Source organism: Heptranchias perlo, chromosome 9 (genome assembly GCF_035084215.1).
Source record: "Heptranchias perlo isolate sHepPer1 chromosome 9, sHepPer1.hap1, whole genome shotgun sequence".
Classification (NCBI taxonomy): domain Eukaryota; kingdom Metazoa; phylum Chordata; class Chondrichthyes; order Hexanchiformes; family Hexanchidae; genus Heptranchias; species Heptranchias perlo.
In genome coordinates this window covers 82802654-82820714 of record NC_090333.1, presented here as the reverse complement: position 1 = coordinate 82820714, position 18061 = coordinate 82802654, and the positions used below count along the sequence as shown (strand labels likewise).

The following is an 18061-nucleotide window of genomic DNA, read 5'->3' as shown; positions in this document are numbered from 1 at the left end:
GTCAGAAGTGGGCTCAAGTCCCACTCTATTGACTTGAGCACGTAATCTAGGCTGACACTCCCAGTGCAGTACTGAGGGAGTGCTGCACTGTTGGTGGTGTCGTCTTTCGCATGACACATTAAACTAAAGCCCCGTCTGCCCTCTTGGGTAGATGCAAAAGATCCCATTCATAGAGCAGGGGAGCTCTCCTAGTGTCCTGGCTAATATTTGTCCCTCAACCAACCACCAAAGCAGATTTTCTGGGCATTTATCATATTGCTGTTTGTGGGATCTTGCTGTGTGCAACGTTTCCAACATCGCAACAGTGACTACACTTCATTGGCTGTAAAGCGCTTTGGGATGTCCTGAAGTTTTGAAAAGCACTGTATTTAATAGATGTGTTGTAAATTATGAGTGGTTTTGATAGAGTAGATGGGGAGAAACTGTTCCCACTGGCAGGAGGGTCGGTAACCAGAGGACACAGATTTAAGGTAACTGGCAAAAGAACCAGAAGGGCGATGAGGCACAAGTCTTTCTTATTGAAAAAGAAAAAGGAGCAGCATGTCTGCCGATATAGAAACGTCAAACTTAGAGGCGCCTGAGACCAGTCATGGGATCGGGCGTTGGCAGCTGCACCAACATTTGTATCCCTCTCGGGCGCTTTCAAAAAATAATTTAAAATAACAACCATACTTTACAGAGCTACCAGCAAAACCAGCAGCGTCACAGGATGTTGGTGATTTGTATCATTCCCCAACATTTTTAGCTGCGGAGATTTACTAGAATGATGCCAGGGATGAGGGTCTTCAGTTGTGTGGAGAGACTGGAGAAGCTGGGATTGTTCACCTTAGAACAGAGAAGGTTATGGGGAGATTTAATAGAGGTGTTCAAAATTATGTAGGGTTTTGATAGAATAAATAAGGAGAAACTGTTCCCACTGGCAGAAGGGTCGGTAACCAGGTTACAGATTTACGGTAATTGCCAAAAGAACCAGAGGGGAGATGAGAATTTATTTTACTCAGCAACTTATGATCTGGAATGCACTGCTTGAAAGGGTGGTGGAAGCAGATTCAATAGTAATTTTCAAAAGGGAACTGGATAAATACTTCAAAAGGAAAAACTTGAAGGACTATGGGGAAAGAGCAGGGGGAGTGGGACTAATTGGATAGCTCTTCCAAAGAGCCAGCACGGGCACGATGGGCTGAATGGCCTCATTCTGTGCTGTTGGTTTCTATGAACACTGACCCTCAAGCATTCTTCAGGGTACTGAGTGTTTGAGAGGATTCCTACTAAATCATTCACTGGACAAAAAAACACCAAGGCACACATCTAAGTTTGCTATAGTTTGTCGATCACATTGTCTGACGCCCTGCAGGTGAGCAAATCCAGTCGGCACTCAGCTTAAAACTCAACCAGGCTTCCTGCACATAAACTTAACGTGAAAATTCACAATTTACCAAATGACAAAACTTCACCGGTACTTCATAGTATCAACATCATTCGGTCCCACGTCAAGTAGTAAATTCAAGGACTCAAGTGCCTTTCATTACTGTGCATCCAGTGCACAGGAGTGTCAGGGAGTCTGTCCACAAATACGTCCTCACATGTTCATCTCTCCCCTCAAATGTTTTCCTTTTGATGTTTCACTACAAATGCACAGCAGCTGATGGCTTTCCAATAAGCACACGTTTTGGACCTGACCCTTTTTACTTCCTAAAGAAGAGAAATTAAGTTTTCAGTCCTGTGCAGAGGGCAAGCAATTAAAACCTCGCCAGCTACATCTTTCTAGCAGGCTTAGTGTTTTAAACTGCACGTTGAAGCCTCTGCGATGTCCGCAGTTCAGCATTTTTACAACAAAACCACTCGAAGATCAGTGTCTGCTGTAGTAGATTTCAGTTTGCTTGGCGGTGCAGGAAACTGATCTGAGCAGAGTTTTCATTTGGTCTGAAGGGCAGTGCTCATTCACATGACTGCCTACACATTACCTTTGGTACGATGGGACCTTCCTGCTCATGCCTGTGCTGCTCTGGGAGGAGAGAAAGTCATCCTCATACGTAGCCACTTCTTCAGGGCTTGCTGCAGACACCAGGGGCTGCAATGTTGGCGAGCCTCGGTCAGAATCCTCCTCCACTCCTCCTGTCAACAGGTAACACGGTGTCACAAGAGTTTCATACAGCGACTTCCATCAGGCCTTTCAAAGAAACGCTCTAAACACAGGCCCTTCTCACACCACCCAATCTCCATCACTGCGAGGCCAATAAACAGGTTGTTCACAGTCTAACTAATCTCTCATTGATACAGAAACCGGACCCCACCCCACTTCAGACCCCGGGCCCCAGGCCCCTCCCGCACGTCGGACCCCAAACCCCTTCAGACCTCGGACCCCACCCACCTCCCGCATGTCGGACATAACATTAAAATCAGAGCCAAGCCATTCAGGAGAGAAGTTAGGAAACACTTCTTCACACAAAGGGTGGTGGAAGTGTGAAACTCTCTCCAGTAGATGCTAGCTCAATTAATAATTTTAAATCTGAGATTGATAGATTTTTGCTAGCCAAGGTATTAGGGATATGGAGCCAAGGCGGGTGGATGGAATTAGGATGCAGGTCAGCCATGATCTCACTGAATGGCGAAACAGACTCGAGGGGCTGAATGGCCTCCCTCTGCTCCAAGTCTGGGCTGGGTTTGAACCCAAGTGCCAGAGATGAAAGAAAGATGTCAGCCAAAGTTCACACGCCCAATCGCTGTTCAGTGACTTCTGCTGGAACCTGTGCATTTGGGATACCAGTTAAGAATAGGATTCTGCTTGGCTGTGATGCCCGCAGTAAGTCAAATAGCTGTTAACATTGATGAACAATAAGCACTTGAATCAGGTGGCAGAGGGTATGTGTTCACATCCCATGTCCAGGCATGAGTCAGAGGAGAGAAATGGAGCCGGGGGGGGGGGGGGGGGGGGTAATCATTAATAGATTTACAGCCACAGACATGTAGAAATATATGTAGCCTCTTACCTTTTCCATAGAACTGGCAACTCTTTGTAAAGATGTTAATCACACTGTGAGGGCTTCCCTTGGCTAGCTCTTCCCATGGCGCTCTGCTCTTGCGTCCCTCTAACTGCAGTTGAAGAGGCTGGTACCTCTCTGCTTCTTTCTGGAATTCTGCGATTGGCCTGGAGGGGCTCAGCGCTCCCGCACAGAAATCCTTGTCCCTTAACCTTTCCGCTAATTTGATAGGGTCCCTGTAGCTGGGCAGGCCATCATCCTCAGAGAGACTTCCTTCACTCAGCAGTGGCCCCTCACTGATTGAGCCCCCACTAGAATTGGGGGAGTCAAACTGCTTTCTCTCCCTGCTGAGCTTTTGTAGGTTTTGCTCCAGGGCCTCAAGTGACCTCTTGTACGTGTTTTCCCAGGTCACTTCCTGGCACTTGTCGGCCCCCGGAGTCCTGGCCTCGGTGCAGGCTGCTGTGGTGGCCTGGCACCTGGGCGGCTCGCCAAGCTTTTTATAATCGTACAGATTGCCGACGCCCGGCAGTCGATCCTCGTAGGTCGTGTGCCCCGCGTTGGCTCCTCGGATTCGACGAATTCTGGGCGAGAAGTCGTCCTCACCACCGTCGTGGACGGGCGGGCTGGCGGGCTTGGCCCAGCGCCCGTCGTCCTGCGTGGCCTGGAGCACGTCATGCTCAGAGCTCTGCGCGACTCCGTAGTTGATGCCTGCGCCCGCCAGCTTTTTAGCTTCGCTCTCGATCCGGTTGGAGAGGGAGGCCGCTGTCGCCTTTAGTGCCTCGATACGGTCCAGTTTGCTTTTGTACGGGGCTATGGGCTTTTGTGTCCCGGCTGTGCAGTCATACGGCACTGCACCGGAGGGTGGGTATTGCAGGGAAGGCATCTGCCCTTTGGACGGAGCCTCCTTCCTCTTTGCTGCTGATTCAAAATCCCTGGGCAGCAAACCTCGAGGTTCCAGGTTTAGCAGGTGCGAGAAGAGGTTGCCCCCAGGGTGAGGGAGGGCAGGCTGGGCTGCATGGTTGAGCCGACGAGTCGGCATCCAGGAGGGCTCCAAGTGGTCATGTCTGGAAAAGAAACGCACCATTTCAGAATGTAAGATTCTCAAAATTCACAGATCCCCCAAAACTCTGAGAAAACCCCTAAAAAACCCTGAGTATGGGAAAACTTTGGCCATTGACTATAATCCTAAAATGGAAGGATAGGTGAGAGGTCACCAGACGAATCCACAATCCACACACTTGGAAGGTGTGAGAATTACTGCTTCAGACATGTCTCTGTTTTAATGCAAAACCGACAGCAGGTGGGCGACACTCAGCACGAATTTGAAAGGCAGTCGGCCATTGAAAGAGGCAACTGCTGCAGACATGGTGGGGCCATGTTTTTGTTTTAAAGCAAAACTTAACACCTAGGAGGTTGGATACAAAAGGAAGCCTTGTGTGACAAGCTCTAAAATCGGGATTAACAATGACCCATCGGGAGAAGCAATTGCAGCATGATGAGGGACCATCAAAAAGCCATCAAAGATTCTTAAGGACTTTGTAAGAACTGTTTAAACAGACATGAAGTGTTTTTTTTAAAAGTGACAAAGACCAATTGTAAGAGAGACATCCACAAGTGGAAACTGGAAACCTCCCTCTCCCTCTCCCTCTCCCTCTCCCTCTCCCTCTCCCTCTCCCTCTCCCTCTCCCTCTCCCTCTCTCGTTCTTGCTGGCTCTGGTGGGCTGCTTGTCTTGGTTCTGCCTGTGTCTGGAAAGAAGAGCAGTTTCCAGCAAACAACAAGGCGAGGGGAAGGCAGTTTGGCAGGGAAGGTCAGCAGCTCTAGAAGCAGGCCGACACACAAGAAGAAACCAGAGCAACAGCCCCAGTGACCATCAGACAACTCGCGGCAACAAGGGCCTTACGAAACAACCAACCGAATATTACCACCAACCAACCGGGTAATATTGAGCCACCGCGACCAAAGAAAACCAACTCGGGAGAAAACTAAAGATCCGCAAAGTTTCCACTCTACAATCTATTTCTGACTTACCTCTGGGTGAATTACTGTCAAGGTTTCGTTTGGTGAGCATTATCTCTGGCCCTTTAGAGTCCAACCTAGCTAGTACAGTGGGATTGGGAGGGGTGAGGTATCTTTCTATTGTAATTTCCCTCGCGTGTACCGAAGTGTTCCCCATTTTATTAGAGTGTTAAGATTGTTGTGTTGTATTTCCTCTCTTGAATAAAGGTCAAAGTTTCTTGCATCAAAACCAGTTGTCTGCTGCACTTTGTCACAACCCCCAAATAAGTCCAAGGTCTAGAACCCAGGGAGTGGGAGCGATTCGGACCGCTCAGAAGTCAGAGGTAAAGCTGACACACACCACCACCCACTACAAGAAGCAAAAATTACAGAGTGTGAATGAAGCCCGGGCTTCAATTCCTCGAATTGCATTCCCAGAGCAGGCCAAAACTGAACAATGCTCACACAAATATTCCAAAATGTTTCTGAAAAGTCTGATTAATGAGGGGAAGTGTGGGAGGGGGGGCCGGGACTAAGGGGGTTTTGAGACAGCAGCAGTTGCACTTTCACTCTCTTCTATTGTAAAGGAACCCAGAGACTAATGAGGAAACCACAACCAGATCAAGTTCTGACGCTACTTCAGGTTCAGACACTGCAGCCTATCGGCACTACTTTAACACCAGTAGTAACCCATTCATTTCCAACAGGTTACTGTGGGTGCGAAACCAATGCCGATCGGAAAACCTGGGACATGTTTCTCTCAGCACACCCGCCTGTAACTGGCAGCAATTTACTTAAGGTGACTTTAGGGTTAAAGGCCTAAGGACGTACAGGTCAATGAATGCTAATTACTTCCCCAAAGATTCCTGTGAGAAGCTCCATTACCTCTTTATTTCCTCACTGGCCAGGTGCAAGACTCTAGTCACAAGAGCCAAGTGGGTTCATGCTGAGACATGGCCACTTCGCAGCAGTGCAGAAAATTACCAAAAAATGCTAATAGACCCAACCTACACCTTTCAAAACAATGGTGAGACATTCACCTCAGATTTTGCTTAATCTCTGTGGAAGGAAAATAAAATGTAAACATATCACGAATTTTCCTCCCTCAAAGCCACCCTTACCTTTTACAAAGGGGCGGTTTCAAACCCAGGACAGGCCATCCAGGAAGTACTTCTATTTATCACTCACCTAGCAACTTCTTGTTGCAACGACTTCATTCTTTGTGATCTGAAGTGTGACACTTTCCCCTACTTTTCCTTTCAAAGACTAACAACTAATACGCAGAGGCGCAAAAAAAAGGGGCATTTAACAGAATCGCATGCAAGCGGGAGATACAAATTTAAACCTGTCTGAGGCCGTTTATCGAGAACAGCCATTCATTCTTCACATCTCAAGGTTGGTGCTGTGATTGAGAGGTGAATTGTACCTGTGTTTTGAAAAGATACAGCCTGCTGTGTTGGACACAGGCTGCCCAGTGCACAATGCAAATCAGCACTGAAAGGGAATAACTCACTGGAACGTGCAGTAATGCTTCAACAACTTACATTTATATAGCGCCTTTAAATGTAGTACAACGCCCCAGGGCGCTCCCCTGGAGTGTAATCAGACAAAAATTGATACCGATCCACACAAGGAGATACTAGAACAGGTGACCAAAAGCTTGGTCAAAGAGGCAGGCTTTAAGGAGCTCCTTAAAGGAGGAGAGAGTAGAGAGATGGAGAGGTTTAGGGAGGGAATTTCAGAGCTTAGGGCCTAGACAGCTGAAGGCACGGCCGCCAATGGTGGGGCGAAAGAAATCGGAGATGCTCAGAAGGCCGGAATTGGAAGAGTGCAGAGATCTCGAAGAGTTGTTGGGCTGCAGAAGGTTACAGAGATAGGGAGGGGCGAGGCCATGGAGAGATTTGAACACAAGGATGAGAATTTTAAAATCGAGGCACTCCCAGACCAGGAGCCAATGTAGGTCAGCGAGCACAGGGGTGATGGGTGAACGGGACTTGGTGCGAGTTAGGATATGGGCAGCAGAATGTTGGATGAGCTCAAGTTACAGAGGGTGGTAGGTGGGAAGCCGGCTAGGAGAGCATTGGAATAGTCCAGTCTGGAGGTAACACAGGCATGGATGAGGGTTTCAGCAGCAGATGAGCTGAAGCAGGGGCAGAGATGGGCAATGTTATGGAGGTGGAAGTAGGCGGTCTTATAGATGGAGACAATATGGGGTTGGAAGCTCAGCCCAGAGTCAAATTGGACACTGAGGTTACAGTCTGGTTCAGCCTCAGAGAGTGGCCAGGGAAAGGGATGAAGTCGATGGTTAGGGAACGGAGTTTGTGGCGGGGACCGAAGACAATGGCTTCGGTCTTCCCAATATTTAATTGGAGGAAATGTCTGCATATCCAAAACTGAATGTCAGACGAGCAGTGTGACAAATTATAGGCAGTGGAGGGGTCGAGAGGTGGTGGTAAGTTAGAGCTGGGTGTCGTCAGGGTACATGTGGAACCTGATTGTGTTTTCGGATGATGTCGCTGAGGGGCACCATGTAGATGAGAAATAGGAGGGGGCCAAGGATAAATCCTTGGGGGACTCCAGAGGTAACTGTGCGGGAGCGGGAAGACAAGCCACTGCAGGTGATTCTCTGGCTACGACTGCATAGATATTTAACAATACATGGATTTTGAGCAGGGTTAACGTAGCATTCCCCAAGCCAGTCTCTGGGTCGGACACAGTGAGTAGATCGTTGCTCCCCATTCCAGCTGCTGCCTGATAAACGGAGTCAGAATGTAGGTGGACAACAAGGAGCAGCCACAGGTCCCTCAGCCCAAGTATGAAGATGACAGCCACGACAAGGTAACAGGAATCTCGAAATGTACAGGAGCAGATGCTGATCACTAGAATGGGAGTCCTCCTCCACACTGCCAGACACCCACCTGCACACTGAGCTCTTATTGAGTAATTCCCCAGGCAGAAAGTCAGCATGCTGATTCATATCGGCAAACTTTTTTTTTAAAAACCCCATCATCACATCAAAGGACATCTATTTTTGGGCATTTATTTATACTCTGGGTAAAATTTCAGTATTATATATTGACAACAGTCTGAGCACAATTAGCTCAGATTTTAGATTTCACTTTACATCCTGACCTTCCTACTAAAAATCCTTCTAAGATGCCAACAGGCAGCCAAAGAATTGGACACCAAAATATCTGAAGCTTTTTAAAAAGAAACTATTTCAAATAGTCATTTTCCTTACATCACCGTATTATTACAATAAACATAAAACTGAAGTAAAGCCAAGTAATTGTCTTTGAACTCTTGCCATCAATTACAGCTGCAGAGCCTTTTATTGAAAGAGCAAAGGTCCTTTATGGTGCTATGTACTGTCAAACATTGGCAGTTTCCTAGAAACCGTGATGGGAAGTTATGCAACGGTATGACTAATATACGAAGGCTGGCAACCAAACAGCTCAGCAAGTGAAGTCCCGCGTTTGCTAATCTCGAGTGACAACAGCAGTTGGGAGGCAATAGTTAGCCTCAGCATCCCTGGCTATTGAGTGAAGAGAGAACTAGCCGGGATTCCTGCCTCTGATTCTTGTCCAGTGACCCCTGCTGCAAAGTGAAAATAAATGGGGCGCAGGCGGAGCTGTGATGCTCCACACAGTCAAACAGCCTACCAATGCCATCAGGAGAAATTTGGGAAAAGTACAGCAACCAGAAATCCTTCAAGCAGAAAGGCAGGACATTCCCAAGCTCCTAGACCATCTCGTTGAAAGCCAACATGTCAGGAGTTTATTTCTCACGCCTTCCTCCTGCACTTTTTATTTTCCATCCTCCACTTTGCCTCGACTCCTCACGTTATTTCCCACACTGGGCTCACACCACACATTACCGAAGGAGTTTCGGGCTCCTGTTATCAGGGATTGACTTTGCTGGCACAGAGACTTGAATAAGCACAGGTTAAATGCCTGCAATGTCACCTCCAGAGATGACACGGGATATTGAATACCTTCCGCACTCTCTTGGTTTGCAGACTCAGGTATGACTAGTCATCTGTCGGCACTAATTGTATTCACCTAAACTCCAACATTCTGTCCAAATTTCACACATTTCTAAGCATTCAGCTGAATTATACAGTGTCACCTTTTGTCTGGAATTCCCTCCCTAAATCTCACCTCCTGCTCCCTCGACCCTATTCCCACTAAACTGCTGACCACCCAACTTCCCTTCCCAGCCCCCATGTTAGCTCATATTGTTAACTGTTCCCTCTCCTCAGGTACTGTCCTCCTCCCCATCAAATCTGCCGTTATCACCCCCCTCCTCAAAAAATCCACCCTTGACCCCTCTGTCCTTGCAGACCACCGCCCTATCTCCAACTTCCCTTTCCTCGCCAAAGTCTTAGAATGTGCTGTCAAATCTGTGCCCATCTTTCTTGCAACTCCATGTTTGAATCCCTCCGATCAGGTTTCTGCCCTTGCCACAGTACTGAAACGGTCCTTATCAATGTCACAAATGACATCCTGTATGACTGTGACCATGGTGAACTATCCCTCCTCATCCTTCTCCACCTGTCTGCAGCCTTTGACACGGTTGACCACACCATCCTCCTCCAAAACCCCTCCTCCATCATCCAGCTGGGTGGGACTACACTAGCCAGTCGTAGCCAGAGAATCACCTGTAATAGTTTCTCTTCCTGCTCCCGCACCGTTACCTCTGGAGTCCCCTGAGGATCTATCCTTGGCCCCCTCCTATTTCTCATCTCCATGCTGCCCCTCGGCGACATTATCCAAAAGCACATCAATTCCTCACGTACACTTATGACACCCAGCTCCACCTCACCACCACCTCTCTCGACCCCTCCACTCTCTCTCATTTGTCACACTGCTTGTCCGATATCCAGTACTGGATGAGCAAAAATTTCCTCCAACTAAATATTAAGACTGAAGCCATTGTCTTTGGTCCCCGCTACAAACTCTGTTCGCTAACCACCGACTCCATCCCTCTCCCTGGCCACTGTCTGAGGCTGAACCAGACCGTTCGCAACCTCGGCGTCCTATATGATCCTAAGATGAGCTTCCGAACCCATATCCGCTCCATCACCAAGACCGCCTACTTCCACCTCCGTAACATCGCCAGTCTCCGCCCCTCCTCAGCTCATCTGCTTTTGAAACCCTCATCCACGCCTTTGTTACCTCTAGACTTGACTATTCCAATGCTCTCCTTGCGGCCTCCCATCTTCTATCCTCCATAAACATTAGCACATCCAAAGCTCTGCTGCCCCCCAGCTGAACTTGCACCAGGTCCCATTCACCCATCACCCCTGTGCTCACTGACCTACATCGGCTCCCAGTACGGGAACATCTCGATTTTAAAAATTCTTCAGCCTTCAGCTGCATAGGGCCAAAGCTCTGGAATTCCCTCCCTAAAGCTCTCCACCTCTCTCCCCTCCTTTAAGATGCTCCTTAAAACCTAACTCTTTGACCAAGCTTTTGGTCACCTGTCCTAATACCTCCTTATGTGGCCCAGTGTCAAATTTTGTTTGATAATCGCTCCTGTGAAACTCCTGGGACTTTTTACTACGTTAAAGACAAGTTGTTGTTGTAATCCTCTCTGCCTCTCTCCCCTCCTTTACGATCCTCCTTAAAACCTACCTGTTTGACCAAGTATAAAGTCACATGTCCTAATATCTCCTTAGGTGGTTCAGTGTCAAATTTGCCGAAAAACTTACATTACAAACGTGCAATAAAGATCCCCAGCATCTGCATGTGTACAGCACTGCGCAGTGGGAGAAAGAATGAGTAACCAGGCTATACAATAAGTGGAACAGAATTAACACAGGACGACTTTGAGAGAGTGGGCATTTTCAATATTGAGAAAATTTGGAGAAGCAACTACAAAAGCAAAGAGAACTCTATAAGAGTTTTGCTGAGGCTTTACAATGTGCCACTCAGACCAGTACAATGTCGGTCAGCTGACTTCAAGTGGGTGTAGAGAAAAGCAAACAAAATCATCCCAAGTGAAAAGGAGATGACCTATGAGTAAAAGAGACAAGGCAGGAGATGTGTGAAGCAGAGATGGCCGTTTTGAGGAAGTTGTACAAATAAATACCAAGGCAAACCTGAGATAGAGTTTTGATCGCTGCAGCTTAAGGCAATACAGAAAAGTATAATGAGACTGATCTCTGGTGTCAGAATAAAAGTTATGAGGAATTATACAAGCTACGGCTCATCAGCCTCAAAAAGCAGGCATCTCAAGGGACCTTTAGGAGATAAAGAGACTTAAGTAAACCTAAAAATAATACCTTGATACCCCAAGACAGCAAGACAAGAGGGCATAGGATCAGTGAAATTTCGAGACACGCCCGGTGGTATTTATTTGCACACAGGATGATCAGAGTAGGCTGCTGGGAAAGGTGGTTGAGGCCAGTGCACTGGGCTCATTCAATGAACAGGGAGCTGCTGTAACAGGAAGCAGAGCTCCCAGACCAAATGACACTATTCTGCGAACTGGTACAGATATGGTGAACTCAAGACGTTAGGCCAGCAGGAAGAGAGAACGTGAATCGAAATCAGTTAAAAATAAACTGAAAGTAGGTATTAGTTTTGTTTTATAAATACTTGACATAATGCAGGGTTGCAGAATTAAAGACATTAGGAATGTTCAGAAAGCAACTGGATGCAAGAAGATGTGAGCTAGAGTACTCGAGGGGCAAGCATTGATGGGACGTTTCTCATCTTGATTTTTTTTTTCATACATGCCTGGATTGTACGTCACACTCTCTAACTTTGTTTTTGAGTGGAGTTATAGATTATAGCCATTTGAAAGGAGGCTGCGTACAGTTCAGCTCTGGGGCAGTTTTTGATCGCAGAAAGGATGCACTGGTTGAAATACCCTCAGAAAGTTACAACGTGTCTTCTTACCTGCCTGGAGGCTGCTGAGGCTCGGAGAGAGACATGTCGCTGCTCGACGAGGCGCTAAGGGGCCGCTCCTGACCTTTGTTCTCTTTGTCAGATTCTCCTGAAGGCTGGTAGACTGTCCTTGGCTGAACAAAGTCAACAGAAAACATTTAATCTAAAGACCAAACAAATATGTAAAACACCGTCAAAGGCTACCTCTTAATAGCATACAACTCATTATGTGACAGGCTTGAGCACGTCTTGCACACAACTGGTTTAGCCATCCATCACCAGATCTGGCTGGACCACATCAAACTCTATTGAGCCCTGCTCTCCTCGCCCATAACTGCTCACTATTCCAGGATCTTCCCGGAATGCAAAGTTAACCCCCGGCTCCTTTTCTCCACTACCAACCGTCTCCTTAAATCCCTCGCCCGCCCCCTCCGCCAACAAGTTCAAGGAACTCGTGGACTTTTGTCAATAAGAAATGAGACCATCCATTCAGCTACTTCTGGCACAACCCCACTCCCCCTTCCCCCTCTGCCCCGACCCTGAATCCTTGTCTTTCTCTCGTTTCTCTATCTCCTCTCATGCCCTCTCCAAGCTCATTTTGCAAGAACAACTCCTGCTCCCAACCCCATTCTCGCTGACCACCTAACTTCCCTTCCTGGGCCCCATGCTAGCTGATACTGTAAATGTTTTCCTCTTACCCCACAGCTCCAACTTCCCTTTCCTCTCCAAAGGTCTTGAACCATGTCGTCGCCTCCCCAATGCAGGCCCATCTTTCCCGCAACTCCACGTATGAACCTCTCCAATCGGGTGTCTGCCCCTGCCATAGCAGTGAAACGACCCTAATCAAAGCCACGAGTGCCATGCTCTATGACCGTGACCATGATGTACGATCTCTCCTCAACCTCTCTGCAGCTACACTCTGGAATTCCCTCTACAGCTCTCTCTCCTCCTTTAAGATGCTCCTTAAAACCTACCTCTGACCAAGCTTTTAGTCACCTACCCTAATGTCTCCTCCTTTGGCTCGGTGTCAATTTTTGTCTGATTATGCTCCTGTGAAGTACCATGGGATATTTTTCTACATTAAAGACTATATATAAACAAGCTGTTGTTATATCTGATTCTACAATCAACAGCAACACAGCTGGTTAAACGGCACCTCACACCTGCTGCCTGACAGCAACAAATTTAATACAGATAATTTAAATTTACACTTATCCAAAGTCTTCAAAAGGGTCTGGCACTGTGCAATCCTACATCTTATTACAAGGCCTTGCATGAAATTTTAGTTCATAGCTTTGCAATATGCTTTCAAATTACTACCTGTGCTGCATTCTCTGACTTTCCACCAGCTCAGGAATCCTCCAGGGCTCTGCTCTCCCTCCCACTGCGTTGCTTTGCGGCCTTCCCTATGCATCACTGTCGGCTGAACTTAGGGAGATTCTTAATTACAGAAACTTGAATAGGGCAACTCTACAACAACAACTTGCATTTATATAGCGCCTTTAATATAGTAAAACGGCTCGAGGTGCTTCACAGGAGGGTCATCAAACAAAATTCGAACTCGAGCCACATAAGGAGATATTAGGCCAGGTGCCCGAAAGCTTGGTCAAAGAGGCAGGTTTTAACGAGTGTCTTAAAAGGAGAGAGAGGCAGAGAGGTTTAGGGAGGGAATTCCAGAGCTCAGGACCTAGGCAGCTGAAGGCACGGCCGCCAATGGTAGGGTGAAGATCAGGTATACGCAAAAAGAAAATGGTCACCTGTCTGTCCTCCAGGGCTGGCTGGAGGTGAGACGGCTCATCGAACCTCGCTGGCTCAGATACATATTTCGAGAACGTCTCCTGTAAACGCTTCTGGCACACGGGTTCCGGCCTGGGCTTCGAGAAGGCTTCTTTTTGTTTCCTGTAGAGCTCTTGCAGACGTTTGTTCTTTTGTTCCATTGCTTCCTTCTGGGCTTTCTTCTCCTCAGTCTGCCTCTTCTTCCTCTCTACCTGCTGACGGGCGATGTATTGCCGTACCTCCTCTGCGTCGTAATGCCGCAGCCTTTTCAGCTGCATTTCCGTGCTGTGATTGGCCTTCTCCTGCTTCCTTTTAACCGGGCTCGTGCTCCTCGAGGAGGCCCGGGCTCCTAGCGCCTTTTTGCCATCTTCCAAACCCGCCTTTTCTTCTGCATCTTGACGGGATACCTCGAGCTGTAGGTCATCGAGGATCCCTCGTACTTCCGCTGGCAGTACGTGTGTATTCAGCACGTCCAGGTTGGACTGCCCCTCTTCCTTTCTCCGGTCAGTCTCTGGCTGCTGTTGGGCTCTCCGCCGCTCAGAACTTCTGGGCCTCGATTTCCTGGAAGCTTCGAGCCTGGTGTCCGAGTTTGCTCTTGTAGTATTGCCTGCAGAGAGGGTGCAAAAAAAAAATCACCTTTAAAGGAGATGGAGTGGAGATTACTACATTTATGAATACAGGGAGGACAGCTTTGCACAGATCACGGTATTCAATCCCCTGTATCACACGCATGAGATTTTACTATGGCAACATACTAGAAAACCTTCAAAGGGTTACAGACTTAGGTACGGCTGAGAACAATATAATTGAGAGGTTCAAATATCTGAGCACAAGAGTGGAGCAGAGTGACTTAGATATGAGATTCAATTACAGCCTTGCACTCGCTCAGTACCAGCTGATTCAAACAACGTTCAAACCAAAATCGATGTTAGTGATAATCAGCTGCAGTGCTGAGTCAAAACAGAGGGGATACTGTCAACAGACAGTATTGTCATTCAATTCACTCCATCATTTTGCTCTGTAACAAATTAGGTTCTGAGACAATATCATACAACTATTACCAGGAAACGGTACAGGAGAGTGTCTACAGAGGATTTCTTTTTATTTAAAGTACTTCCCTATTTTATAGCAAAACAGGTACTAATAAAATTACTTCTTCTCCCAACCACCCCATCCATTTTCCTCTGCCGAGGGTTGTGCCTCCTTCCCTGCTTGGCTACGCCGTAACATTACAGATGGGGAGCTGTCCACAGTGGTTCTATTGGAAACAACAACTGGTTCCATCCAGTAACAGCTGAAGACTAAAGAAAAAAAAAGGGGCAGACTGATATGTGGACATGCTACCTGCAGGAGTCCAAGGGTGCAGGTTAACGCAGTGGGTAGTGTGGTTTTTTGGGGGTCAGGCTGCTCTCAGACCGGTCTGAGGTCATGGGCCTCACACTCTTTCCAACAGAGCTACTCCAGGATGCACTGGGCCACTCCATGTCATGCCATTGTAGAGAGGATAAGCAGAAAGCCAGGTCTGACTTCATACCTCCCAGCTTGTTAAAACGTACCCCTCACCAACCCCATTATCCCTTTTTAGTTCATCATAATTGGACTGCAGGATGCTCAAACTATCAAGTGTCTCAATCTGATCATTCTATTCTCAGATAAGTGCAATACTCTAATAGAGTCAATGATGATATTTAATTAGTTGATATAAAGTATAACGACAGTGAACCCTGCTGGCTCAGTGGGCTGGAATCGTACTGAGTGATGCAGATCTCGGGTTGGGTTCCTGCTCTGTGCTGAGTTTGCTGATCACAGCTGGGAGGGTGATGCAATAAGTCTGCGTCCCTTATCTTTGGGGGGAAGAGGGAAGTACATCGGCCAGCTCCTGTTCACTTGTTAAAGTTGACCAAGAGATACTGTTCACTGTGTTGAAGTGTTCAAATACCAGGGGACACGGTTGAAAGTGAGAAGCAAGAAAGTAAGTCAGGTGAAATTTGTTTTCAAGCCATTGAAGCAAGTAATGACAGGAGACCACTGACGTGTTGAAGAAGCTATGAGATACACTTCGAGAGAGACCAAGTAACAGTAAAGCAACTGATAATTGGGTTGAGTTAGGAAAGGATGGGCTTTGTTAGAATTCATGTCCTTTTGCCATTTCTAAAACCCAAACAAGTACTGCGTATTTTTTTAGAAATGTCAATTAAAATGCTGCACCAACCTAGATTTCTGCAATTAGCGGAATTGGATGTTTTAACACCAGACGCCTGAAGTGTTAAGGCTTTAACTAAACACTTAAATGATCAAATGCATGCTACATCTAACATCACAGGCTTCACCTGTTGCTCAGAATATTTTTGGGGGGGTGGGTGGAGAAAGAAGAGGTGAATGTTACAGAAAAGAACTTAAGAACCGTTCTCGTGAATTGTAGGACAGGTTGCAGCAAGCAATGTTAGTGAGAGCAGGCTTGTTGCTCATTTTGATTTAACCTTATTTTAAATGCATCTCACTCCAAAAACCAAAACACAGCTAAACAAGGTCAGCTGGACCCCATGCAGATTTATGCACTGTTGACGAGGCCAATCACAGCATTTACTGCACACAGGTTAATGACCACTAAATTATCTCTCGTTACCAGATCTGATTCCATTAACTGGCACCGGTCAACATGTCAGAGCACCAGCTGAGAACAGGAGGTTTGAGCATTGGTCAGCTACTCACCTGGCCTGGAACTCTCTCTCCCAGCTCTTGGGCTGGAGGCCACCTCGTTTTCCTTCACCGTCTTAGGTGCAGGTCCCAGCACCATCTTCACCAGCTTCTGGCCTTCACGCCAGGAGGCTGTGCTGATAACATGGGCACCTGAAAAAAACAAAGAACAGCATCTACAATTTGCACTCCTGAGAACCGAGTCTTTGAATAATTTAACATTAACTCGGCAATGACAAACTGCTCATTCTGCAAAGAAGTCTGCACAAATCATTGTCAAAGCACACTCTCTGGCACGGTGCACAAATTATCAAAATCCAACTCTACAAGTTGTAGTGACAGCCAACAAGTTCCTCCCAGCAATAGATTTATAACCTGAAGCTTTCTGTAGTTTCATCACATCAGGCCCTCTGTAAAGGCTGATGCTTGTGAGCCAAAGGCACTAGCCGGGGTATATTCAGAAATACTATCTGATGTTCCTGTTCGTCACAGAAATCTACCAATTCCCTCCAACTTCTGCACTCCCATACAAGCCCTGCTAATCTCCAGAAATCCTCTCTTCCCATTCCCCATCATGTTCACTCTGCCTTCACTTCAATCCCCAACTCAGTCAGTTATCCAACATCAAGGTGAGCTGAAATTTCCTTCAGTTCAGTGATGCCGAAACCAAAGTCACCCTTTTCAATTCCCACTAACACCTACACACCTCTGGCTCCATGATCTTCAGCTGTCCACTTAGGCTGAACCCGGCAGCAAGCAGCCTCGCTATTCTAGTTCACCCTACACTGTCCCTCCCATACCAAATCCAACCAGCTGCCAAGATTGCATTTTTCCACCTCCAGAACATTTCCTACTTAGTTCTACGTCTCCCTCCTCTACCAAAACTCTAAGTGTCAGCCGTGGCTCAGTGGGTAACACTCTCACCTTGGAGCCAGAAAGTTGTGGGTTCAAGTCCCACACCAGAGATCTGAGCACATAATCCAGGCTGACACTCCCGGTGCAGTACTGAGGGAGTGCCACATCATCAGAGGTGCCCGTCTTTTGGATGAGACGATAAACTGAGATTCTGCCCTCTCAGGTGGACTTAAAAGGTCCAACGGCACTATTGGAAGAAGAGCAGGGGGAGTTCTCTCCGGTGTCCTGGCCAATGTTTATCCCTCAACCAACATCACTAAAATAAATTATCTGATCATCACATTGCTGCTTGTGGGATCTTGCTGTGCGCAAATTGGCTGCCACGTTTTCTACATTACAACAGTGACTACACTTCAAAAGTACTTCATTGGCTGTAAAGTGCTTTTGGACATCTTGAAGTCATGAAAGGTGCTATAGAAATGCAAGTTCTTCAAATCATTTTTCAAACACCCTCAACAACCTCCACCGCACCCCCACCTCTGCCGCTCCATCCCCCACTCCATAAATCCCTCTTAATTCTGAAGTCTGTGCCAGAGTCCCCTCACACACAAACTCATCCACTATTCTTGCTCTTCTCAATCTCCATGGCACCCTGTTGCCCAACACAATGACTTCAAGGTGCTTGTTTCCAAATCCTTCCAGTTTCCCTCTCTTTATCCAAGAGATCTTCTCTAGTATTTTGTCTCAGCTTCTCTCTCTCTCTATTACTGTTCATTCTCCACTGTCACTACACCCCCACTCTTTGGAACTCTCCCTCAAACCACTGTGCATTACTATCTCCCTCCTTTCTTTCAAAAGCCTCC

General features: G+C 47.1%; 1 protein-coding gene across 2 annotated transcripts in view; it reads right to left on the bottom strand.

The window, feature by feature from the left end:
• Positions 1 to 18061, bottom strand: part of cep350 (centrosomal protein 350) — a 173107-nt gene that overhangs the window by 90069 nt on the left and 64977 nt on the right. For both annotated transcript variants that reach the window (XM_067990822.1, XM_067990823.1), the window contains exons 9-13: positions 16359 to 16496; positions 13628 to 14253; positions 11883 to 12004; positions 2991 to 4045; positions 1965 to 2115 (exon numbers count right to left, since the gene is read on the bottom strand). In XM_067990822.1, coding sequence (XP_067846923.1) covers positions 1965 to 2115; positions 2991 to 4045; positions 11883 to 12004; positions 13628 to 14253; positions 16359 to 16496 — 2092 coding nt within the window. The remainder of the gene's footprint in view (positions 1 to 1964; positions 2116 to 2990; positions 4046 to 11882; positions 12005 to 13627; positions 14254 to 16358; positions 16497 to 18061) is intronic.